A 25,294-nucleotide genomic window follows, 5' to 3' on the forward strand; every position below is an offset into this window, starting at 1 on the left:
TTTTAGATTCAAATGTTGATAGATATGTACTTATTGCCATTTTATTGTTCATTTTTTTTCTTCTTTCGGCTTCTTTCTTCTTCTTCTTCCTTTAACATTTCGTGTATTACTAATTTGGTGGTGATGAACTCCTTTAGCTTTTTCTTGTCTGTGAAGCTCTTTATCTGACCTTCAATTCTACATGATAGCTTTGCTGGGTAGAGTAATCTTGGTTGTAGGTTCTTGGTATTCATCACTTTGAATATTTCTTGCCACTCCCTTTTGGCCTGCAATATTTCTGTTGAGAAATCAGTTGATAGTCATATGGGCACTCCCTTGTAAGTAACTAACTGCTTTTAAGATTTTCTCTTTGTCTTTAACTTTTGGCATTTTAATTATGAGTTTTGGTGTGGGCCTCTTTGGATTCCTCTTGTTTGGGACTCTCTGCATTTCCTGGACTTGTAAGTCTATTTCTTTCACCAGGTAGGGGAAGTTTTCTGTCGTTATTTCTTTAAATAGGTTTTCAATAGCTCGTTCTTCCATAATGTGAATGTTGGTATGCTTAAAGTTGACCCAGAGGCTCCTTACACTGCCTTCATATTTTTGGATTCTTTTTGCTCTTCTGATTGGGTGTTTTTTGCTTCCTCGTATTCCAAATCCTTGATTTGATTCTGAGAATCCTCTACTTTATGTTGGATCCCTATAAATGATTCTTTATTTCAGTTAGTATATGCTTAGTTTCTGACTTGTCTTTATTTTTATCCTCACCTGAGAGTATTTTTTTTCCATTGATTTTTTTTTAAGAGAGAGTGGAAGGGAGAGGGAGAGACAGAGAGAAACACTGATGTGAGAGAGACACATCGATTGGTTGGCTCCCGCATGCCCCCGACTAGGGCGGGAGCCTGCAACCGAGGTACATGCCCTTGACCGAGATCGAACCTGGGACCCTTCAGTGCGCAGGCCAACACTCTATCCACTGAGCAAAACCAGCTCAGGTCTTTTTTCATGTCTTTGACATTCTCACTAAGATCCTTGAAAGTTCCACTAAGTTCCTTGAAGCTCTCATTAAGTCCCTTGAAGCTCTCATTAAGATCCTTGAGTAATCTTACAACCATTGTCATGAACTCTGTATCCAACAGCTTGCTTGCTTCCATTTCTTTCATTTGTAACATGTGTCTTTGTCTCCGCAGTTTGGCTGCTTCCCTGTGTTTGTTTCCATGTATTAGGTAGAGCTGCTATGTTTCTTGGAATTGGTAGAGTGGCCTTGTGTAATAGGTACAGGGCCCAGTGGCTGAGCTTTCCAGACATCAGAGCTGGGCATTCTAGGTGTGCCCCTGTGTGGGCTGTGTGTACGGTCTTATTGTAGTTGAGCCTTGATTGGCATCACTGGGAGGAATTGGCCTCCAGGCCAATAGAGCTGCTATATAGGAGTTGCTCTCCTAGTTGCCCAGGACTCTGTTGGAACATAACCAAGCAGGTACTTAAGAAGTATTGGTTGAACATATGACCTCAATAAAATATAGATATATATTTTAATATATTTTATTGATTTTTTACAGAGAGGAAGGGAGAGAGATAGAGAGTTAGAAACATCAATGAGAGAGAAACATCGATCAGCTGCCTCCTGCACATCTCCCACTGGGGATATGCCCGCAACCAAGGCACATGCCCTTGACCGGAATCGAACCCGGGACCCTTCAGTCCGCAGGCCGACGCTCTATCCACTGAGCCAAACCGGTTTCGGCGACCTCAATAAAATATTAATGACATCCAGCCAAGTCAGAGTTAGGCACCCTTTTAGGCTCTTCTCCCCTTTCTTGGGGCTGGCTCAGATGTTCCTGGTGTCTTCCTGAGGAACTGCCTGCCCTTTCTCTGGAGACTTGCAGCTGGGCAAGTGGTGTTGGTGAAGGCTTTGTGTTGAATGGTGTGAAGACAGGGTTTACGGTCAGTCAGTCCTAAGTGTGGTGGTTTTAAATGATGGCTGTAAATTTTTGGACTGTTCTTCCATTGAAGGTGGGGTCTTTGTCCCCTTCCTCTGGGATCTGGGTAGACTGCTAGGAGAGAGTGGCAGAAGTGAAACCATGTGACGTGCAAGGCAAGGTGTAAAAGGCAGTGCAGCTTCTGCCTTGTCCCTAGGACACTTGTTTGTTTTTTTAAATTAAATTTACTGAGGTGACATTGGTTAATAGGACCATATAGGTTTAGGACATTTGCTTTTGTAACCCCCAGCCACCATGTAAGAAATCCAACTGTTCTGACGCCACCATGCTCTGAGGAGCCCAGGCTACGTGGAGAGGCACGTGCCGGTGCTCCCGGTGACAGGTCCAGTTGATAAGCCTTCAAGCCATCCCAGCCCAGGCTTCCATCATAGGAGTGAAGATGCTTCCTGATGACTTCAGCCAAGGCACCAAGTCAGCCTCCGCCATTTGAGTCTTCCTAGCTTGGTCCTCAACATCATGGAACAAGCACTAGCCATCTCTGCTGGGCCCTGTGTAAATTCCTGGCCTGCAGAATCTGTGTGTGTAATAAGTTTATGCCATTGAGTCTTGGGATGGTTTGTTATGCAATAGCAACTGGGACATCACTAATCCAGCTTGCTGGCTGCTAACTCCTGGCCTCGGTTTATTGTCTCTCTCAGGAAGAGAAACTTTCCTGGGTTCTAATCTTTCTTTTTTCCTCTCCACCAAGAAGTACACTCAAGAAAGAAACTAGAAGAAAAGACGATTTCCTTGCAGAGAAGCACCACCTGTGCTTGGCTGTGTGCCGCCTGCCTTGGAATTCCTGTCAGATTTCCACTGAGTCAGCACAATCTCTTTGGTTTATTTCCTCAGTTCACGGACTTTATTTCATATTTTGTTGTTCTAAAAACAATCACACGGGTTCTGCTTGGTGTGAGATTTGTCTGCTCACTGACACACTCAGCCTAACCCAGTGGTCGGCAAACTGCGGCTCGCGAGCCACATGTGGCTCTTTGGCCCCTTGAGTGTGGCTCTTCCACAAAATACCGACTTCTGCACACGGGCCATGAAGTTTCAATCGCACTGTACATGCGCGCCCGCACGTGGTATTTTGTGGAAGAGCCACACTCAAGGGGCCAAAGAGCCACGTGTGGCTCGCGAGCCGCAGTTTGCCGACCACTGGCCTGACCCAACAGACCTGGATAGGACAGAGCCAGACCCCAAGGCCCTCCCTTGCTCTGACATGGGCTGTCTCTACAAGTCATCGCTGACATTCTCTAGGAAGGGTCTCCAGACTCCCATTTAAAACCACTGCTCCTCAAGAAAAGCCTTGACCAACTTTTGCCAGCTTCCTGTGTACTAGTGGAAACTTGGTCCCCACCTTAGGAGGCACCCAGACCTTTGGGAAATCTACACTATGCCAAAAGCTTCTAGCGGCCAAAGCCAGGGTTGTTTGGTGGGGCCCCACAGCCCCTGCCTGGGCACACAGGAGCAGAAGAGGTTAATGCTATGATCTGGAAGGCTGGAGGCTTGGGGGCTCATAGCTAAAGACCTCAGTGAGTACTGACTCTGATTGATGGGAATTAGTTTGGAGAGCCAGGAATTCTGGGAAGCAGACCCGGTGTATCTTCAGCCTTGGACAAATCTTGGTACTACTACTTACGGATTGTGTAGCTTGTATAGGTCACTTTACCTCTCTGGCTGCATAGCCACTTCCCAGATATTGTGAGGATTAAGTGAGGCAGTGACCTAGCCCAGCGTCTGGCATCTAGAAAGTACTCAGAAAATGATAGCTATTGACCTTACTGCCCAAGACCTAAAGCAGTTTGTTGTGGAGCATTTTCATAGCCAGTTCCTTAAAAAACTAGAGGATTCTTTGGAGTAACCCTGGCATCTTGTCCATTATATGGTAACTAGCTGTTTACATTTCTCTTTGCTCCTATCTTGTGAGTTTTTTTAGGGCAGGGGTTATGTCTTAGTGCTCTAACTTCTAGGAAAGAACATGTCGATAGCCCTTTACAGCCATGTGACCATGACTGATTGACAAAGAAATTAAAACCTAACCTGGTGATCACATTAAGGCTTATTTAAATGCTCAAATGTGAGACCTAGCTAAGGCTAGTTTTCCGGTAATGGGGAGGAGAGAAGAGGCAGGATGGAGTGTGGGAAAGGAGGTAGAAGCTGTGGGGGATGGTAGAGGGAGAATTTGGGTTGGAGGTGCTTGGGTGGCAGTTATCAGGAGTTGCAACTGGCTTCTGTCCTTCACTGTGGGCATACAGGCATCCCTGTGGCATTTTCATGGCCTTTCAGAATTGTAAGACCCTTTAAAAGATGTGTGTCTCATCCAGAGAGAGAAACTACAATTGGTTTGCTAACAAAGCAAGTCAGGTGGCCTGGTACGTGCCATGGTAGATTGTTACAGTAAAGACCCCTACAAAACACACTTCCAGGTGTCTGCACTCTACGGTCCCTTATGGGCTTTGGACTTAGCCAGGGGACTGCCCAAAAGCAGAGTCTGAAGTGGGTAGGATATACAGATTTTTGTGGACTCAAAAAACACCACTGTTTCTGGGTGAAGCCCAGTGGGAAGCCTTGATGCAAATGTGTGTCCAAGGCCAGTGGAACAGTCCAGCTTGCTGGAAGAGTACAATTGTACAGAGGGATAAGAAGTGGGGATAAAAAATATGGGCTAGGGCCAGGCAGTGTGTCAGGGTCTTAATTGTCCTTGTTCATTTTTCTGAGCCATCAGGGAACTCCCAGGGCAGGACAATAAATGATGTTCCAGGCCCGGCTTGTGTTGCTCAGTGGTTGAGCATTGACCCATGGACCAGGAGATCGCTGGTTTGATTCCTGGTCAGGGCACTGGCCCAGGTTGTGAGTGAGATTCCCCGCAGGAGGCAGCCAATCGATGATCCTCTCTCATTAATGTTTCTATCTCACTCTCCCTTTCTCTCTCTAAAAACAATAAAAACTTTTTTTTAAAAAAACTCAATTAGGGAAACCCTATGACCAGTCTGGGCAAGGGAGAATGAGGGCCTGACCAGGACCAGGGAGGGGAGAGAAGTAGGTGGATGTGAAGACACTGGAGAGGAAACTGATGGGATTTGGCAGCTGAGGGGAGGGGAAGCGAAGGGAGAAGCCAGAGATGATTGAGGTTGTTCTGTGTGACTGAGAAGTTGACGATAATGTTATAGGAGTGAAAGGAACTGTGGCTTTGGGAGAAAGTAATGAATTTGCCCAGCCTGTGAGACACAGGGGTGCATGTACTTCTGAAGCTCTGGAGAGAGGGCTGTGAGGATGTAGTTGTGAGCATCTCTACATCCCAGGAGAGAGCACAGGTGAGCAGATGGGATGAAAAGGAAACGGGAAAAGGCCGAGGTCACTGTAGTTGGTGCTACAAGGGAAGGTACCAGGTTAAGGCCCTATCATCTTCCACTAGATGCCCAGCTTCTTTCTAATTGCCTCATTTTCCAGTCTTAAGTGGGTACCAAGGCTGTTCAGTACCCAGTGCTATCCCTGAACTGGAAACCATGGAGTCATACACATGCCACTGATATGCAAGACTCTGTGAACAGATGTTCAGAGCCTTTTCTGGAAGTTATTGAACCTTCCCCAGAAAAATGTACCTGCACCAGACCCTTGATGTGACACAATTTTAAAGGGCTGGTCAGTTTCTGATATCCACTCTCAGGCCCAGGTAAAGTAACTGCTCTAGACCAGTGGTCAGCAAACAGTGGCTTGCGAGCCACATGTGGCTCTTTGGCCCCTTGAGTGTGGCTCTTCCACAAAATACCACGTGCGGGCGCGCACGTACAGTGTGATTGAAACTTAGTGGTCCATGCGCAGAAGTTGGTGTTTTGTGGAAGAGCCACACGCAAGGGGCCAAAGAGTCTCAGTTTGCCAACCACTGGTCTAGAGCAGGGGTGGGCAAACTTTTTGACTCAAGGGCCACAGTGGGTTCTTAAACTGGACCGGCGGGCCGGAACAAAAGCATGGATGGAGTGTTTGTGTGAACTAATATAAATTCAAAGTAAACATCATTACATAAAAGGGTACGGTGTTTTTTTTTTTTTAGTTTTATTCATTTCAAACGGGCCGGATCCGGCCTGCGGGCCGTAGTTTGCCCACGGCTGGTCTAGACCATCTGTATCCTTGTACAGCTGTGAAGAAAGGTTGAGAGTAAACGAGTGACTTGTTATCTCAGGCTGACCAGTTTCCTAGAGCTGGGTCTTCCCCATCTGCTCCTTGATGACTCTTATCAGTAATTATAAGAGTGCCACACTCTTGCCCTGGCTGGTGTGCCAAGGGGTTAGCAGTGGTTCTCAACCTTCTGGCCCTTTAAATACAGTTCCTCATGTTGTGACCCAACCATAAAATTATTTTCGTTGCTACTGTTATGAATCATAATGTAAATATCTGATATGCAGGATGGTCTTAGGCGACCCCTGTGAAAGGGTCGTTCGACCACCAAAGGGGTTGCGACCCACAGGTTAAGAACCGCTGGGTTAGAGCGTCGGCCTACGGACTGAAGGGTCTCTGGTTCGATTCCTGTCAAGGGCTTGTACCTGAGTTGCAGACTTGATCCTCAACCCCAGTCAGCATGCGTGTGGGAGACAACCAGTTGATGTGTCTTTCTCACATCGATGTTTCTCTCTGTCTCTCCCCCTCCCTTGCACTTTCTCTAAAAAGGAAAAAAAAATCAATGGAAAAAATATCCTTGAGTGAGGATTAACCAAAAAAATAAAAAAGAGTGCCACACTCTTGAAATCACTTGCAACCCTGCCTCTGTTTTGCAGGATTAGATAGTCCAAAGGTGATGGAGAGGGGACAGGTGACAGTCGGGTGTCAGAACTGAGATGACTCTGGGTATTGCCCCAGTCAACTCCTGCTTGGCCAGTTGCCCCTGAAAGTTCACAATACAAATTTATTTAAGCATGTATTTATATAGAATGTAAGCACTCGGGGTGTCCCCGCCGGCCTAATCGCTCAGACCCCAGCCTCAGGATAGAGAGGGGTCAGGTGCAGTCTCAGGAGTCCGAAGTGAGTCCTCAGGAGGCAGCTTCTTGGCCAGAGGAGGGAAGCGTAGCCCTAGCCAGGGCAGACTACAGAGAGGAGCCTGAGCTGGGTGTGGCTTCAGGCCTGAGGTGGAGTCCTGGGAGTGGCTTGGCCCTGGGGCATGGCTTGCCTCTGAGGTGGTAACACCAAGCAGGGGCCTGCGCCTGCTGTCCAGGGTTCGAGGGACCCCTTTCCACTGGGGGCAGTGGGAAGGGAATAGGATCCATAGGCCAGGCCTCCTACACGTAAGCGTTTTTCCCGTATTTGCCGAAGCTGACGTCGTCTTCATACGAGGTTGCTGCGGGGCGCACATGGGCAGCGGGGCCAGTGGACTGCACTGTGGAGGCCTTGTAGGGCAGCCGGGTGCTGGCAAGGGAGGGGCCGGTCAGCAGGAGGTGCAACCCTCGCTGTCCCCCCCCCCTCCCCGCAGCAGCTCACCCTCCCTTACTTGGTGGCGTGGTCCTCTTCGGGAGCACAGCAGCAGCTGGAGCAGAGGCAAACACCGCCCAGGATGGTCAGCAGGGAGGCGCTCCAGCCCAGGTAGAGCGCAGGGCCCAGCTCATACCTGGGGACAAAACAACGCAAGGGGTGCTAGCTCCGGGACATGTCCAAGTCCCACCCCCAGGGTGGGGCTCCCACACTCACTTGGTTCCGGGATACAAGGGGTCAAAGAAGTCCCGGGTGATGTTGGAGGCATACCAGGTGATGGCCACCATCCCGCAGCAACCTAGCGCAGGGAGAGAGTGCACTGGAGCCCTAGGCCCCTAGGGAACTGGGGGAGGGCCAAGCAGGAGCAGCCTAGAGAGGAGGCTGTGGGGTTATCAAGTCCAAGAGCAAATTTCATTCCCTCCCTTTCTTCCCTCTCCCCAGCTCATGACCCTTCTAGGGCCAATTGTGAACCCAAGACCCAACCCATATCTGCTCCTCAGCCAGCCCTCGTCCTCCTCTTCATCCCCGGCCAGCTTTGTTCTCCCTGCCCTCCAGCGCCGTGATCATTTAGTGTCCCCACTGGGACTATGCCCCGTCCTTCCTAGAAGGCCCAGCTAGCCCTGTCTGCCCTGACACCTGTGTCCTTTGACCTCCCCAAACCCTCAGAGCATTGGTTCTCAACCTGGGGGTCGAGACCCCTTTGGCGGTTGAATGACCCTTTCACATGGGTCTCCCACATTACGATTCATAACAGTAGCAACATTACAGTTATGAAGTAGCAACGAAAATAATTTTATGGTTGGGTCACAACTTGAGAAACTATTTAAAGGGCCAGAAGGTTGAGAACCACTGCCTCAGAGCCTGTGACGAGCCTCTGCCACTCAGGGAAAGCCTGAAGCCCGTGGACTTGCCACTCACTAGGGGCTTGTCTTCCAGTAGGTCCCCTAACCTTTCTGAGCCCATTTCCACATCTGGAGTTCAGGACGAGACCCTCCTTCCCTCACAGGCGTATGAAGTGATGTGTGTAGGTATGCTTTACGAACCGAAAAGGGAGAGCCAGTATCTGCGCACTGTGTGTGTGTGTGTGTGTGTGTGTGTGTGTGTGGACACACATACCCTGACTCTGATCTTCCCAGTGTGTGTGTGTGTGTGTGTGTGTGTGTGTGTGGACACACATACCCTGACTCTGATCTTCCCAGTGTGTGTGTGTGTGTGTGGGCACACATACCCTGACTCTGATCTTCCCAGTGTGTGTGTGTGTGTGTGGGCACACATACCCTGACTCTGATCTTCCCAGTGTGTGTGTGTGTGTGTGGGCACACATACCCTGACTCTGATCTTCCCAGTGTGTGTGTGTGTGTGTGTGTGTGTGTGTGGACACACATACCCTGACTCTGATCTTCCCAGTGTGTGTGTGTGTGTGTGGGCACACATACCCTGACTCTGATCTTCCCAGTGTGTGTGTGTGTGTGTGTGTGTGTGTGGACACACATACCCTGACTCTGATCTTCCCAGTGTGTGTGTGTGTGTGTGTGTGTGTGTGGACACACATACCCTGACTCTGATCTTCCCAGTGTGTGTGTGTGTGTGTGGGCACACATACCCTGACTCTGATCTTCCCAGTGTGTGTGTGTGTGTGTGGGCACACATACCCTGACTCTGATCTTCCCAGTGTGTGTGTGTGTGTGTGTGTGTGGGCACACATACCCTGACTCTGATCTTCCCAGTGTGTGTGTGTGTGGACACACATACCCTGACTCTGATCTTCCCAGTGTGTGTGTGTGTGTGTGTATGTGTGTGTGGATACACATACCCTGACTCTGATCTTCCCAGTGTGTGTGTGTGTGTGTGTGTGTGTGGATACACATACCCTGACTCTGATCTTCCCAGTGTGTGTGTGTGTGTGTATGTGTGTGTGGATACACATACCCTGACTCTGATCTTCCCAGTGTGTGTGTGTTTGTGTGTGTGTGTGTGTGTGGATACACATACCCTGACTCTGATCTTCCCAGTGTGTGTGTGTGTGTGTATGTGTGTGTGGATACACATACCCTGACTCTAATCTTCCCAGTGTGTGTGTGTGTGTGTGTGTGTGTGTGTGTATACACATACCCTGACTCTGATCTTCCCAGCCAGGCTGTAAGCTTGGGAGGGCAGACCCTCACTTTCCCCTTTGGAATCTCTCCCCACCTCGCCTCTGCCTACCTCCTGTGGGGGCTCAGGAAACATTGCTAATGGGCTGATTTGTAGCCAAGGGATTTGGTGAGTGCAGGTGAAGCTGAGGTGAGCAAGGAGAGAGGGAAGAGCTTAGCCTGGGAGGGCAGGTGTCAATGCAGAGGGGAAGGAGGTGGAGTTGGAGCAGACAGAGACCCCTGGGGTCTGTTGCGAGGACTATTCCCAACCCCCCACCACAGCGCAGGGCCCACCCATCACCCTCCTCAATTACCAGCCAGTATGTATAGGGCCCCGGCAGTGGCCGCCAGCTTGGCTTTCCTGGAGAGCACCAAGGTCCCAATGTTTGTGCAGCGCAGTCCCAACATGCCCAAGAAGAGGCCCAGGAAGCCCAGGAGGATGGCGGTGATCATGAGTGCCCGGCAGGCCTGGATGTACCCTGGGGAGGTGGGTTACAGCATGGGTCCCTGAGCCAGCTGCTTACCCCTCCATCTCCTCTCCCCTCAGTGACAGCCATCCCCTTACAGCCCCTGCTCAGGCCTCAGTCCCTAGAAGTTCAAATCCTCTTCTTCCCCTTGGGGTCCATCCAGCCTATAGGCTGAGGGGTCACACCCCCTCTTTCCCAGGAGCTCACCTCAGTCCCAAGGAGTCTCAGCCCCTCCTGCCCTGCCACCTGCACCAGTGCACTTCCCCTGTACCTCCGCCTCCGCCTCCGCCTCCGTATAGGGCTTCTCTGCACTACTGACTTGGCTGGATGATGCTTTGTTCTGGGGGGCCCTCCTGCCCACTATAGGGTGCTTAGCAGCATCCTTGGCTTCCACCACTAGATGTCAGTAGTCTCCTCAAGGGGGACAATTAAATTTGCAGACTGTCAAATGACCCCTGGGGGGCAAAATCGCCTAGTTGAGAACCACTGTTCTGCTACATCACCACCAATCTCTGCTGTGCATAGCAGAAATGACCTGTGGAACCCCAGCCCCTTCCCACACCTGCCTCTCTCCAGGTCCCACCTAGTACCCAGCACAGTGCCAGACATCCTGACCTGAGCTTCTTCCTTGAGTGATCAGTAGGGGGCAGCAGTGGCCTATGGGTCTCTGGGTCCAGGGCAGTTTCTAATCTGGGAGGTGGGATACCTGGGCCCAGGACCAAGCCAAGTCAGTTTTGCACTTGTGCTTTCAGTGCCTCAGTTTCCCCTTTCTCAAAGTTGAAGGAAATGGCTGGCTTCCTTCCTGGTTCCCCTTCCCCCCTCCCTGACTTTGATAGTTGCCAAGCACCCAAGGACCTTGCACTCCTTTCCCAGGTGGGGCAGTGCCATCAGTGCTGAAGGGGAAAGGCTGGGTCCCTGCCAAGAGGATGTTTAGTGGCGTGGAGCTGGGGGGTAGGGAGGAGGGACAAAGTTCTCTGGGAGCATTTTCTCACTCCCAGCCATTCCCTCTGGAGTTCCCGCCCTCCTCACCTGCCACATATCCTATTCCCTCCCACCCATCCATCTACCCACCTCCACCTGGGCAGACCAGCTCTGGTAGACAAAGGGTAATTAAAGGGCCTGTGGGAACATGGGCCGGAAGGCTGCAGGCTAGGGGTGCACAGCTTGGAGGTGACTAAATGGCAGGACCCCTAGAACCAGCCTTGGAGGTCAGCCAGCTCTAGACTCAAACACAAGTTAGGATTCCAACCTGTGTGCCTCAGGGTACATTAATGCTTATGCCTGCAGTTTCCCCGGTTCTCTAAAAATAGGTTACTAACACCCCCAACAGCAGAACTATTGTAAGCAGCCCTAAAACGGTGCAGTGAAGTACCCAGCACCACACCCAGAACCAAGATGCCCCTCAGCATGGGCAGCTGCACTCTGCCCTTCCCCCAAGCCCACTCTTGCCTCTTCATCTTTCATGCACTCTCATGCTCTCTCTCAGGTCAGGAGCAGCAGTTCAAGGGCAGCTCACAGCAAAGGCCCTTCCTCACGGTGTGGTTGGGAGGTATGTGAGGGATGACCAGGGCTGCTGAGCTGGCTGCCTCCCGTGTCCCTTCTGGCCACTCAGCATTCTGGGCTTCTGGCTCAGTTCATACTAGCTTTTATAGTTTGTTTTTTTGGGGGGCGGGGGAGATGGGGGCACTTGCCTTGTTAAGTCCTAGAGAAAGTGATGAAAAGATGAAGCCTCTGCAACTGCTCTGGGAGATTCTGGGAACAGTGGGGACACAAGAGACCCACCTGGACCCCCTAACTGCTCAGAGCATCTCTGACATTCCTGGGGGATTGGGTGTAGCCCTGCTCTAACCCAGTGTTGGCCTCCGTTCCTTCCCCTACCTCCGGCACCTGCAGAAGGGGACCCGGAAGAGTGAGAAGGCTCCGGGAGAACCCAGTGAGGCTGTGGGAATGCACCGCAGAGGGTTCCTGGTCATCATCCCCTCTTGGTTTTTGGTATGGGGCCGACTGAAGGGAGAATCCCCTGGGGAGTAATGGGGGGCTACTCATAGGGTGAGCAGGAAACAGGAAGATGCTACAGCTACCAGGGAGAATCTTTCTCGGCCAAAAGAGCTGTAGGCTCTAGCTCACCAAGCACTGAAAAAATACACCCCCAGGAACCTCGAACACACATGCACACCCTCTCACCTGCTCACATTAGACCAGGGGTCCTCAAACTATGGCCTGCGGGCCACATGCAAATACAAATATTTGCTCCCGTTTTGTTTTTTTACTTCAAAATAAGATATGTGCAGTGTGCATAGGAATTTGTTCATAGTTTTCTTTTAAACTATAGTCCAGCCCTCCAACGGTCTGAGGGACAATGAACTGGCCCCCTGTTTAAAAAGTTTGAGGACCCCTGCATTAGACACCCAGGACTCCTTAAAACAGTCCTTTCCCATTCGCCACGGCGTTGGCGTCTCCGTGGGAGCCTGTGAGGCTACGGAGATTGTCTTAACTCCCAAGAATCCAAGATGGGGCCTCCTCTTCACCCCACAAACCCTAGCACTCCCAACCCAACACTAACATGCTAACATTGTTTGAGTGCATACAGATGCTAACATCATGTTAACATTTTTCACCTTTTATTTCTTAAAGTCCCCACGACTATTATGATTCTAATTTTACAGATGGGTCAAATAAAGCTCATTTTACCACCTGCGCAAGGCACAGAGCTAGGACACAGCAGGCGCTGGCCTGGCCGTCTAATCCTGGTGCCTGCACACCACTGCGACCAAGTGGCACATGAGGGCAGGGGGCCACGTGTGACCAGGTCACCGCTGCATTCTAGACAGGCAGCTACCCCCAGCAATCCCTTCTGCAGGAGCCCTTCTGAGCTTGGTCAGGCCTCTCATCTGTACGGCACCCACGGCCAGACCCAGGCAGCACCCAAACTCCCAGAGCTCTCTCCAACCTCCCACCCTCCCTCTGCTCCCTTCACCCTCCACCCCGTACCGGAGAGGGCCAGCATGGACGGGAACTCCCAGCAGTTGTGGACTCCCAAGGAGTCGGTTGCGCAGCTGTACCAGAGGTTCTCGAAGATGGTGTTGGTGGTGATGACATTCCCATGCACAGTGGACACTCGCCAGTAGCTGTTTGGCAAAGTCACCCCCAGCATCAGCAGTCCCACAGCTGCCATGAAGAAGCCAAAGGTCTCCACAGCCACTGACATGGTGGGACGCAGGCCCTGAGGGGCACCTGTGGCCCCAGAGGGAGAAGGGCTGAGCCCCAGGGGACCTTGACGGGCGTTGGCTAGGGAGAGGTGTTAGGGCAGGGTGGGAAGAGAGAGAGGGGGAGGGCGGAAGGCCAGCGGCAGCCTCGGCCTCAGGTCTGTCTCCGGGTCTGTCTCCGGGTTTCTGCCTTCCTTCTCTTTCTGGGTTTCTGCTTCCCTGCAGGTCAGCAGTCAGAGGAATGAGCCAAGAGCCCGTGGCAGATGTTGATGAGATGTAAGGAATAAACGAAACGGGCCAAAAGTCCACTGCCTCTGGCTGCCCTGGGTTCCCCGCCCCACAGGGTGTGGGGGGGGACTTACCGGGGAGTGACTAACGGATGCAGCCAAGGAGGGGCCCCCATGGGAGGCATTGGGAGCCGAGGGGAAGCGTGTCTCTGACTCAGCTTTCATCAGGGGCCAGAGAACGGAGTAAGAGGGACAAGAAGAGACAGACAGTGACCGCGGACAGGCACGGCAGCCTTCAACAGGGAAAAACAGGGAGCAGAGGCACTACCTGTTGCTGTTGGTGAGAACAATTCAGGAAACTAGAAGACCTAAGGGTTGGAGCATTGAGTCTTCCAGGAAGATTAAGGCTGAAGAAGGGAACAGGGTCTGTGGGGGAAACCAATGGCTCTGGAGTCCAACCAACCTAGATTCGCACCAGATCCCATCGTTTACCAAAGTGACACAGAATAAAGTTGGACCCCACGGGTTCACTTCTGCTTCTGGGAACTAAAGCTCCTCCTCCTCCTCATCTCATAGGTCGTAGTAAGAATTGTGACCACAGATCCAAGCTCCCCACACGTATGCATTACTCGATACTTGACTGTCCTGGGTTTCGGTCCTGCAGATCCAGGGTGAAGCCATCTGAGGTTGCTTTCCTGCAAACTCCAACTTCCTGAACTTGATTTCTCCCATTTGGTGGGTTGGTCTTTGACCCTCGGCAACAAGCTTGATCTTGCTGCCAAGGGTCCCAGAGGGGGGATGAATCTCAGGCTTAGGTGATCCCATGGCTAATCTATGCAGCTCATTGTTATCAGAACTGTCACCAGCTCTGCTAATTATGATGGATTAGAAACCGCTGGGTTCCCACCCCAAGCTGAGCACCTGTCCTGGTGTAGCCAGTCTCATTTCCTGCTTCAAGGACACAGCAGGGCAGCCCTGTTCTCTTCTGGCAAGTGTGCTGGGGCTCAGTCTCCAAGGGGCTGACCCTACTGCACCCAGGCAATTGCACAACACATCGCCGCGCCAAAGTGTAGGCTCCTAATCCCCTCCTCCCCACCTCAGGCTCCTGTGCTCCCCGCAGGGGCCTCCTCCCCAATCGATCCCCCAGCTGGGCTGGCTTGGCTGTGGAATGAGAGGTATGCAGTGAAGCAAGACAGGCCCAAGCTGAGCCTGGCACAAGGTGGGTGTGGGGCAAAGCAGGCTGGGTGGGGACTGGGTCCCCACCTTCCACTCGGAGGCTACAACTGGGGTATCCTGGGTTCCTAACCTCTTTTAAAATTCCTGCCAACTCCATGCCAAAGGCCTGTTTCCTCCCCACCATCTCCCTCCCCGCCCCCAACATCACCCCCTCTCCTAAGGAGGCTAGGGTAGGAGGAAGGGGAGGAAGCAGGAAGACAAAGGGAGGGGAAGGGCGGAGGTTTTGGAGGAAACTGAGTGGGGGGGCCCCCTGGTGTGGAAAACTCCACGTGCTAAAAGGCAGCTGAGTGGGTCAGAGGAGACAGGAGACATAAATCCAAACCTGTCCCACCTCCTGTCACTTTCTCTCAGGATCCGAGGGCTGTGTGGAGGCCACGTGGCTTTGGTGGGGTTGAGGGAGGAAGGGCGTGGGATCTGGGCAGCTCTGCAAACAAAGGAGAACCCTATACCAGCACGGAGGTAATAGAAGAACAAAGAGCAGGAAGGGAGCACGTGTTACCCCAACTTCTGGGCCCAAGGGAACCTGCCCTTTTTTCAACACAGACACAGAGGTTCGCAAGTCAAAGCCCAGTTTTATTTACACTCATCCTAAAGCACACGATCTGGGGCTAGAGGACAGATCTTGGGGAGAGGAGGCTGAGGCCACAGAGGACAGTGACAGGCTGCAGGAGAAGAAAGGGGCGCAGCGAGAATGGATGGGCCCTCTCTGAGTGTTCTCCATGGGCTCCCATGTATCCCTGGGCAGAGGCAGAGGTGCAGTCTCATTCAGGATTTGGACTTGGATACAGCAAGTCCGATGAGTCCAGCCAGTCCCGCCACACCCAGGGCCATGCCTCCAACAATGGCCATGCCCACCAGTCCATCTGGGGAGAAGAAAAGGGAAATTGTCAGGAGCTGAGCCCCCGCCCACTAGGACCCTGGCTACTATCTTCTTCCTGCCCAGGGCTCCTCAACAGCTGTGCCTCTCCACCTGGATGCACGGGGTGCGGGCCTCCAAGGGTTGGACAAAGGCTTCTGGGGTTTTGAGGAGGAATTGCTGGGAGGGGGAGTCATTTAAAGAGCGACCAGAGGGCCCAGGCACGGGGTGGGGAGAGAGAAAGAGGACTACACTAATGGTTAGAAGGACCTAGGGATGATGGGGGCCAGCGAGATAGGAGAGTCGAGAGTGGAGAAAGACAGAGGGGAAGGCGTTCACCTTTCTTCATGGCCTTGTCAATGAGCCGCTCCAGTTCTTTGGCCTGGTTGTTCTGGGGTTCTGTCTGCAGCAGCCCTCGCACATACTTTAGGGCCTTTTCATACTCCTACACTCGGAAAACACACATACACCCCTCAGCATTTCAGGGCTCCTGCCCATCGGAGGGGCCTTCCCTTCACTTGCCCTGGGGGCTCCTCCTTCTCCCTCCACCCCCTTCCCTTACTCCAGCCCCACCCAATGGAGTAGAGTCCACAAACAACCCCAACTGTGTGGGGATGATAAGCTAGGGGAGATAACAACCCAAGGCCCGGGGCTGCACCCCAATCCTGACGTCACCTTTTCCCCACACCCTCAGCACCCTGATCCTCTGTCTCTCACCTTCCCTCAGCATCCTGACCTGCTGTCACGTTGCACCTCTGTACCCGATACCACCCCCTGCCTACTGCCCTCTTTAGGCTCTACCTTGAAGAGAAAGGAGAGGGTGGGCTCTGGCCCATCCAAGTAGGATGGAGTGGAAAGGGAGCTCTCTGCCTTACCTTGAGCCGGTAGTTCCCCACAGCCAGGTAGAAGACATAATCCCGCTGCTCCTCTTTGCTCCCTTTGAGCAACAGCTCTGGGGAGGAGGGAAGAGGAAAGGATGAAAACACTTCTCTCTTTTCCTAGTACTTGTGTCTGAGACCCTTTCTACTCTCTGAACGCCTATCCAATTCTGGGGAAAGTCCTGAGCCTGTTTCAGCTCAAGTCACATTTGGTTTCTAGTCAGACCGATGGGCAGCATGAACCCAGGCTGCCCGAACACCCTGGTGATCAACACTCTGGTACCAATCCTACAGTCAGTCCTGGTTCATCCAAGTAACTGAAAGGAAATCAAGGCACTGGAAAAGCCAAGAGGCATCTCTACTCAGTTTTGACATCTGTTGTTTCAACTACAGTTTCTAGTTGCCCAAATAAGTGTTAAAAGTAAGTTTGTACTCCCCACCCCACCCCCCTTTTAAAAAATCAGCTGAAAACTCACCTTCAATTAGCCTTTTCTGAATACCACCACCTGACTCTTAATTCAGTGACTTCCCAGAAGCTTATGTGTTCAATTGGACTCTAAGCCCTAGAATTTGTTGCTGAGTAGTTTCGTGGGTGTTGATAAATCTTCCCAAGTGTCTGTACTATCTCCTCAACTAGACTGGCAACCTCTTAGAGACCACTTCTTCTACAGTGTGCCCTGTTGTAGAGGAAACCTTAAAAAATCTGAACTGGCAAATCAGACAAATGTAGGGTAAGATTATTTGCACTAAGAATTTTTATAGATTTTTAATAGGCATTTTTTGCTAGTACACTGACTGTTTTCTTATTTACAATTACTTGACCAAGACAGAGGGAGTTCAAAGAAATTTAAAGGTCAAATACTGTGGCCTGTGACAAATGGTGACCCATCCCAAATCAATGGGAAATAAGATTCCAATCAAAAAAGCATCATTTGCTCACAGGTTTTTGGGACTGTCTTCTGCACCTCTTCCATGCCACCCTCACAAAAGGTTTCAACAGCTGCTGAATAAGCAACATGGTGGGGGGCAAAGAGCACAGGACTGAGGCACGGGAGATAGGAGCCTCCAGTCCTAATTCAGCCATTAATAGCTGTAGGCCTTCAGACAAGTCACTTTATGGTTAGATTACCAGATCATCAAAGTCCTGTGGAAACTGACATGGTCTGACTGTTTGGCAAAACAATGAGGTGGTAATTAGCCCAAAGTACACTGGAAGCCAGGCTAATGTGGATAGTCCTTTGTTACAGTGAGTTTCCTGTAAAATAACTGTTAGGTGTCTGTATTACAGGGTCCCATGTTGAAAAAGAATCACACCACTTGAGATGGAGGGAGGGAATGACCAATGGCAGGAGAGAGGGGAAGACCCCGATTGCAGTTGGGAAGGGGAGTAGGGTAGCCTGGCACCTCACCCTCCAGCAGTGCAATGCCTTTACGGATGTCATCGTTGTACTTGCTTCGCACCAAGCACCAGGCATACTCAAACTGCGTGCTCTTGGACACCGAGCCTGCTGCCTTCTCAGACTGAAATTTCTTTTCAAACTTCTGCCATAGGAGAGGAGAGGAGTCATTTAGAAACGAAGAGGGCAAACCATTCTCTATCAGGACCCTGTGTCCATTTCCCAGTTACACTCCATCCTTCCCAGTCTCTGCCATATTTCCCTTGCGGGTCTTCATACCTGGCCCCACAAGTTCGATCTCCATCTCTGGGACCCAGGCTTTCAGTTTCTTGTGGGCGGCATGTCTCTGGACAGTCTCCCACCCCCCGATCCACCCCACCCCACCCCCATCCCCGCTCCCTCCCCCTACTGGTACTGAGTGGAGATGCCACCTGGTGGCGGTTCCAGGCACCGCTCCCGGAGCAAGTGACCCCGAGTGGCTAAACAGTAAACATGCTGTTCAACACCAGTCAGAACTGCTCAGCAGCCCACACAGTCGCTCGTCGGAGACTGCTTCCCCCATCCCGTCCCGCTTTGCCGAGTCTGGACTTTTTCTTATCTGCAAAACGGGAACAAGATGCTGCCTACCTCTCATAACTCAAAGATTGAGATACCGCCTGCGATGTACTTAGCACCGTGCCAGATACAGTGAGTAACGTATGAAACCTTATGGTGGTCGCCACCGAGGGAGCACTCTAAACCAGGCTAGGCTCTGACCTAACTGTTGCACGCACCCAGAACCCATCAGTCTTTCCAAGCCAGACTCCAGGCCTTGAGTCTGAGGCGTGGTGGCCTAAGAAACTACAAGTCCCATTAGTCTCTGGGGCAAAATGGAACATCTCGGCAGGAGACGGACGCTGCAAAGGCTGCCGGGAGTAGTAGTTCAGCGTCACTAGGGAAGGCTGATGATGAGAAAAGGGTTTGGCCCCTATGCGATTCTTCTCAGGACCCGCCCGCCCGAACCTTTCCTTTCCCTCCCTCTGGGCCAGGCCTCACCAGCAGGTCGTCCACAGACACCAGCTCGTTTAGCACGGCCTCCATGGCCGCCGGCCCCGCAATCCTCACACCTCAGACGTTACTGTGCCACCAACTCCATGGCCCACTGGCAGGAGGGGAGAACAACTTCCGGCGTTCAGCGGAAAAGGGCCGCCTCCCCCTAGGCAGAGCCAATCGCTTCACTTAGCCGACGCAAGCCCGCCCTCCGGCGGCGAGTGGAGCCCCGCCCCATCCTCCCTGCACAGTGGGCGTGCCGATGGCGTAATTCCTCCCCTCAGAGGGTTCCCACAGTCACTCCCACCCCCAGCGGGCTGCTTACAATGCCACTCCCGGCCTTCCTGGGTGCCCTGCATGTGCCGTCCTCCAAAGAGCACAGAGGAAGGTGGAGAACCGGGCATGGACCACATCATTTTAGGGACCCGCGTAACCCTACCCGTCTCACCCTCCAACTTAAGATGAGCTATAGGACCCTCCCAGAAACCTGGGGCCCTGGAAGCTATGTGACTTTTCAGTGCCAGGAAGAAAAAAAGAATTACCAGCCCTAGCTGGTTTGGTCAGTGGATAGGCAGCCGTGGGCAAACTGCGGACCGCGGGCCGGATCCGCCCGTTTGAAATGAATAAAACTTTAAAAAAAAAAAAAAAAAAGACCGTACCCTTTTATGTAATGATGTTTACTTTGAATTTATATTAGTTCACACAAACACTCCATCCATGCTTTTGTTCCGGCCCTCCGGTCCAGTTTAAGAACCCATTGTGGCCCTCGAGTCAAAAAGTTTGCCCACCCCTGGGATAGAGTGTCGGCCTGAGGACTGAATGGTCCTGGGTTCGATTCCAGTCAAGGGGACATGCTTGGGTTGTGGGCTCAATCCCAGTAGTGGGCATGCAGGAGGCAGCCAATCATTGGTTCTCTCTCATTGATGTTTCTATCTCTCCCTCTCCCTTCCTCTCTGAAATATATATATTTATATAAATATAGAATTACCAGGATCTCTACTACTGGTACAAGAGGGAATAAACTGGACCTGTTATCCATCCTCCCAGAGACTATAAGAAAAGCTGTTGCCATTACTTGCAGAAAGGGTCCAATCTTTTAAATATTACTTATATAATATTCCCCCGAGGGGAAAGGACTGCTGTGTGGGGTGAAGGGCAATGAGGAGCTTGGCAGTGAGGAGCAAAAAAGCATGGAAAGGTGAAATGCTGCTGGCTCCTCCGGCATCTATTCTATGCAGTGATGGGACTGGGTAGGTAATGACTTTCAAATTCCTTTTACCTTTTTAAAGAGAAAACCACGGCCCCAAAATAGTACCACTCAGTGTAAAAGCCATATCAAACCTAGATTTAATACCCAATTTAATTGCAATTTCAACCTCTCCCAGAAATGTAATCTTAATAAAGTCTGGAATTTTCTGGTCAAGCACAAATAAGGTAAATCTGTCATGTTTCCCCCCTACCCACCCACCCCCTCCCCAAGAATGAAAAGGCAATCTGCATGATAAAAACCCTTGCATTCCTCCCTCCCTAAAAGAAGTCCTGGTCTAAAAAACATCAGTTTCTTCTTTTGTTAATAGCTCCATTTCATACAACCCCTTCAAAGCATCCTTGTTGCTACATGGGATGTTGCCCCTGTGAATCATTTAATAAAGCCAATTAGATCTTCAGATTTACTCAGATGAGCCAGGCTGGTGTGGCTCAGTGGTTGATCATGGGCCTATGAACCAGGAGGTCACAGTTCAATCCTGGGTCAGAGCACGTGCCTGGATTGTGGGCTCAATCCCCAGTAGGGGCGTGCCAGAGGCAGCCGATTGATTGATGTTTCTATCTCTCTCTCTTCCTCCCCTCTCTCTCTAAAGTCAATAAAAACATATTCTTAAAAATTTACTTGATTGAATTTTTTAAACACCTTTGACCCACAGTGCTCATTAGAATGTAACTTCTATGAAGGAAGGAACTAAATTTTGTTTATCCTTGCATCTCCAGCTCCTAGGCAATTAGACAGGCATGAGTAGAATAGAAACAACAGGCCAGTACAGAAAGCTGCCGGGTGGAATGGGCAAAACTGGGGTGGGCCCTTGTCCCCCAGAGTGACCTTCCCTCTCCTAGCATGTCTGGTCCTGCAGTTCAGATTCTCTCCCGATCTTTCCTCCACTGGCATGTCACTAGTCATGTGGTAGACCCTCTCCTCCCCCAAGAGGAAAAACAAGGAGGCCAGAGAATAGCACCATAAGACTCCCTTGAGCATTAAGCCCTGAGATAACATCTAGGCCTCAGCTATGTTTTGAAGTATGGTACCTATTTGCTTTGTTTAACAATGTACAGGTTACTTTGATTTTCTAAATTGTATAAGTCATCCCATTCGATTGAATGCCTTATCGATTGAATGACTATTCCATTGATTGTTATCATACTGGTCTTAGAGAGCTCATTCTACTGTACCTGGGAAACAGGACAGCACAATTACCCTAAATTGTTTTAGTGGCCACAGGTGGTGCGTTCCCGCTGCCTCAGTGGTCCCGAGACCAGGACAGCACAATTACTCTAAATTGTCCTGACAACTCAATGGTCGGGAGACCCAAAACTGTAATTTAGATAACATGCCTAAGTTTAACCCAGGTTACCCAAGAACTCAATTCAGTGACCCCGAGACCCGAAACTGTAATTAACATGCTTAATTCTGCTTCTGTAATCTGCTTTTTTGGGAGCCAGGTGCCACATTCCAAACCCTGGGATGTAATCAATACCTTTGTGATCTTTGCCTATATAAGTCTGGTTTTGCCACCATCTTATTGCTATGAGATTTGGGAATGGCCCCTCATAGTCCGGATTGCAATAAATGTGACTCTTTAATTCGACTTCCTGAGGTGTCCTTCTGTGATTTGCGAGGTATACATTACAACAGTTTCAGCTCCAGGCCCCCCCAAAAACAACAAGGCCAGGCAGGGTGATGCCAAGGCTGACATCAGGACCAGCTGTGATGACAAATGACCCCCGGCCCTGGCACTGCTAATCAGTGGAGATCATGATGAGAGAGGATACACCTAGAAAGCTGATAAAATTCTGTTCAGATCCTCCTCTGAGATGTCCCCTAAAATCCCTGTCTTTGGGAAATGGATAAAACCCCTTCAGACAAAGGACTCAGAAAAGACTCAGAGTGTTCTACTTTCCCATCTCCCTCTGCTTCCCCTCCCCTGCCCTAGAGCGTGCCCGCTTTCCCCCCTCCCCTTCCACCAGGAGCATTATCCTTGCTTTCTTTCTCCTAAGTTCCCAGGGTTCTTCTTTTGCCTCTGTAACTTGTTCCTTGAGCCCATGCAGCCTAGCTGGCTCACTTTTTCTACCTCTGTGACTTTCTAACTTTTACTTGTATTTGAGTCTTGGCTCTGAATTCTTTCTTACCAGAACTCAAGTACCGAGGTTGCTGAACCCAGGTCCAATTGTTGGTAACATTCTGGTGTGGTTTCCCTACGAACACTAGCACAAGATCAATGTTCAATAAATATTTGTTAAATAAACATGAAATAAAGCCAACACTAGTACAACCATACCCTGCTTAATGATGGAGGTACATTTTGGGAAATGCATTGTTAGGCGATTTTCTTGTTTGAACACCAGAGTGCACTTACACAAATCTAGATGGTATAGTCTACTACACACCTAGGCTATAGGTACAGCCCAGTGGTTCCCAACCTTTTTTTGGCCATGCCCCACCTAAGCATCTCTAAAATCCTGATGCCCCTGCTGTGACATATAACTCTTATTATTCAAAAAGTGAGCACCTGTTCACATGGAGAAAGCCTAAAAGGCCATTAACTTGGTCTAAACAAGCTTCAAAAGAACATGGCAGCCATGAAAGAGAAAATAAAAGAATAAAAGGACAGTTGAAGTACTGAGGAAGAAATCACTAATAAATTATTAAAAAATAATAATATGAAGTGATATGAAAAAATAGCAAAGTTTCAAAACATAATAGAGAACTGAAATGCATGTCAAAACATATATTTATATACTGTATATGAGGCCCTTAGAACCATAAGAAATGCAAAAAATTCACTGTTAATAACTCATTCTTGAATTGCCCACCTTAAAAATCAAATTGCCCCCCTGTGGGATGTGTGCCCCACGTTGGGAACCACTGGTATAGCCTATTGCTCTGTAGGGGAGAGAAAATAATTTTCCCTTTACCTTTCTGGGTTCTTGACTGAGGCATCCCTGTATTAAAAGACAGATTAATAGTATAAAAACAAAGTTTAATAACATGTATACCTCCAGTATACTTGGGAGAGACCCAAGAAAGTTGAGTAATTCACCAAAATGGTTGAAGCCACCACCTTAAATACCATCTTCAGCTGAAAAGATGTTGAAGGTGGGAGGAGTGAGTTATATGAGGTTATCAGGAAAAACACAGTAAAAAAAAAAGGGTAATGTTGTTGTGCAGATTTAAGTCTTGGCCTTTAGCATGATAAGAGTTTCTATAGATAACTCCTGGTATAGCAAGGCTACACTTACAAGTGTAGATTTCCCTTACAATGTAGTAAATGTTTTTTTTTTTTTTTTTTACAAAGAGTAACTTCTACTTGGTTTTCAGAGTTTCTCCCATGTCAGCTGTTTGTACAAATTAACTGGCCTAAAACAATCCTTATACCAAATAGACATATTTTGGGGTCACAAATTCTATCCCTCTACAGTACATGCTACAAACCTATATGGCACATTACTGTACTGAATACCGTAGGCAACTGTAACACAATGGTGAGTATTTGTGTAATGTGTTGTGCTATGACATTATGACATCACTAGGCAATAGAAAATTTTCAGCTTCATTATAATCTAACTAGAGGCCCATTACACGAAGAGATTCGTGCAATAGGCCTTCCTTCCCCTGGCTGCCGGCACCGGTTTTCCTCTGGCACCTGGGACCCAGGCCTTCGCTCCAGCTGCAGCAGAGAAGCCAAGACTCTTCAGTCGTCTTCAGCCTTCAGTCTTCGCTCCGTGCCTGCATATGCAAATTAACTGCCATCTTTGTTGGGTTAATTTGCATATCCACCCTGACTGGCTGGTGGGCATAGCGGAGTGACACCAATTTTCATGTTTCTCTTTTATTAGTGTAGATGGGACTGCCTTCATATATGCGTTGCAGCGCATGATTGTAAAGAGGGCAGTGCAAATGCAGAGATTATCATACAAAGCACCTTTCATGTTTGTAAATCCCCTTAAATTTTTTTTATTTTGTCATAATAGACTTGTGAGTTATGTATGTGCTATTCTTTTTTTTTTTAATATATTTATTGATTTCAGAGAGGAAGGGAGGAGAGATAGAAACATCAATGATGAGAATCATTGATCAGCTGCTTCCTGCATGCCCCCTACAGGGAATTGAGCACGCAACCCAGGTTTGTGCCATTGGCCGGAATCGAACCTGGGACCCTTCAGTCCGCAGGCTAATGCTCTATCCACTGAGCCAAACCAGCTAGGGCTGTGCTATTCTTTATTTAGCTTGGGCAGTTGAAATTATTTTGATATGAGCTCAGTAAACTTTGACAAAAACTTCAGTTTGGAGAACTGGCTCTTTTATGACTGCTAGCATAATAGTCAAGAAGAAAAATTCATGTTCACTCGAAGTTGCATCGAGCACCTAGTTCTGGCTGGGCCTTGCGGTAAGCAGAGGGGATAAAAAAGGTACATAATATGAAGCAGACTAGGACCAAAGACAGAGTAAGTACTGGCAATGCAGGGAATATAGTAAGACCAGAGGGTATTATTTTTATTAGAATGTTACTTCTACGGAGTGGCCTACTGCACCTTAATCATCTTTGTATCTGCTGCAGCTCTTGGCACAGGCCGAGTGCATGGCAAAAGCTCCATCAGAGTTTTTTGAATATATGTATGTGGGAAAAAAGAATGCCTTAGTTGGCTCAATTCTGTGCCAATGAAGAGGTCCTAAGTTTGAGCTTGTGTCTTTTTGGATCTAGTTAGCATAGCTTGCCACCTTGGATTATAGGGATAGGATATAGTGACTGTTAATTTTACATCAGAATTATGTTTGTCGCCCTAACCGGTTTGGCTCAGTGGATAGAGCGTCGACCTGCAGACTGAAAGGTCCCAGGTTCGATTCCGGTCAAGGGCATGTACCTTGGTTGCGGGCACATCCCCAGTAGGGAGTGTGCAGGAGGCAGCTGGTCGATGTTTCTCTCTCATCGATGTTTCTAACTCTCTATCCCTCTCCCTTCTTCTCTATAAAAAATCAATAAAATATATTTTTAAAAAAAGAATTATGTTTGTCTATCTTCTTCAACCAGAATCCAAATGCAAACCACTGTCATTTCTGCCTAGATGACTTCAACAGTCACCTTACTGATCCCATGCATCCATTCTTGCCCCATTACCATCAATTTACCACCTAGTAATTAGAGCAGTGGTTCTCAACCTCGGCTGCACATTAGAA

The 25,294-nt window shown here is 49.6% G+C and overlaps 2 protein-coding genes across 2 annotated transcripts; both read right to left on the bottom strand.

The window, feature by feature from the left end:
• Nucleotides 1-7,045: 7,045 nt before the first annotated feature.
• Nucleotides 7,046-13,228, bottom strand: CLDN15 (claudin 15; the record flags this gene model as incomplete). The annotated part of the gene is made up of 5 exons (XM_081089735.1): nucleotides 7,046-7,358; nucleotides 7,441-7,557; nucleotides 7,638-7,719; nucleotides 9,868-10,032; nucleotides 13,012-13,228. 5 exons carry the CDS (start codon nucleotides 13,226-13,228, stop codon nucleotides 7,232-7,234), a joined length of 708 nt encoding a protein of 235 aa, XP_080945861.1. The 3' UTR covers nucleotides 7,046-7,231.
• A 2,013-nt stretch (nucleotides 13,229-15,241) lies between these two features.
• FIS1 (fission, mitochondrial 1) lies at nucleotides 15,242-18,996 on the bottom strand. Its single transcript, XM_081089500.1, has 5 exons — nucleotides 18,856-18,996; nucleotides 17,833-17,965; nucleotides 16,421-16,497; nucleotides 15,885-15,990; nucleotides 15,242-15,552 (listed from the first exon to the last, which is right to left on the bottom strand). Exons 1-5 carry the CDS (start codon nucleotides 18,898-18,900, stop codon nucleotides 15,455-15,457), a joined length of 459 nt encoding a protein of 152 aa, XP_080945626.1. The 5' UTR covers nucleotides 18,901-18,996; the 3' UTR covers nucleotides 15,242-15,454.
• Nucleotides 18,997-25,294: the final 6,298 nt, after the last annotated feature.

Source organism: Myotis nattereri, assembly GCF_964212035.1.
Source record: "Myotis nattereri genome assembly, chromosome: 4".
Taxonomy (NCBI): Eukaryota; Metazoa; Chordata; class Mammalia; order Chiroptera; family Vespertilionidae; genus Myotis; species Myotis nattereri.

What these genes read in the sequence shown, in the direction of transcription:
- FIS1 (XM_081089500.1), bottom strand. Translation starts at nt 18,900, where the DNA reads ATGGAGGCCGTGCTAAACGAGCTGGTGTCTGTGGACGACCTGCTG. An exon ending in TGTCTGTGGACGACCTGCTG is followed by an intron (nt 17,966 to 18,855) that starts GTGAGGCCTGGC and finishes CTCCTATGGCAG; the next exon opens with AAGTTTGAAAAGAAATTTCA. An exon ending in TGACAAGGCCATGAAGAAAG is followed by an intron (nt 15,553 to 15,884) that starts GTGAACGCCTTC and finishes TCTTCTCCCCAG; the next exon opens with ATGGACTGGTGGGCATGGCC.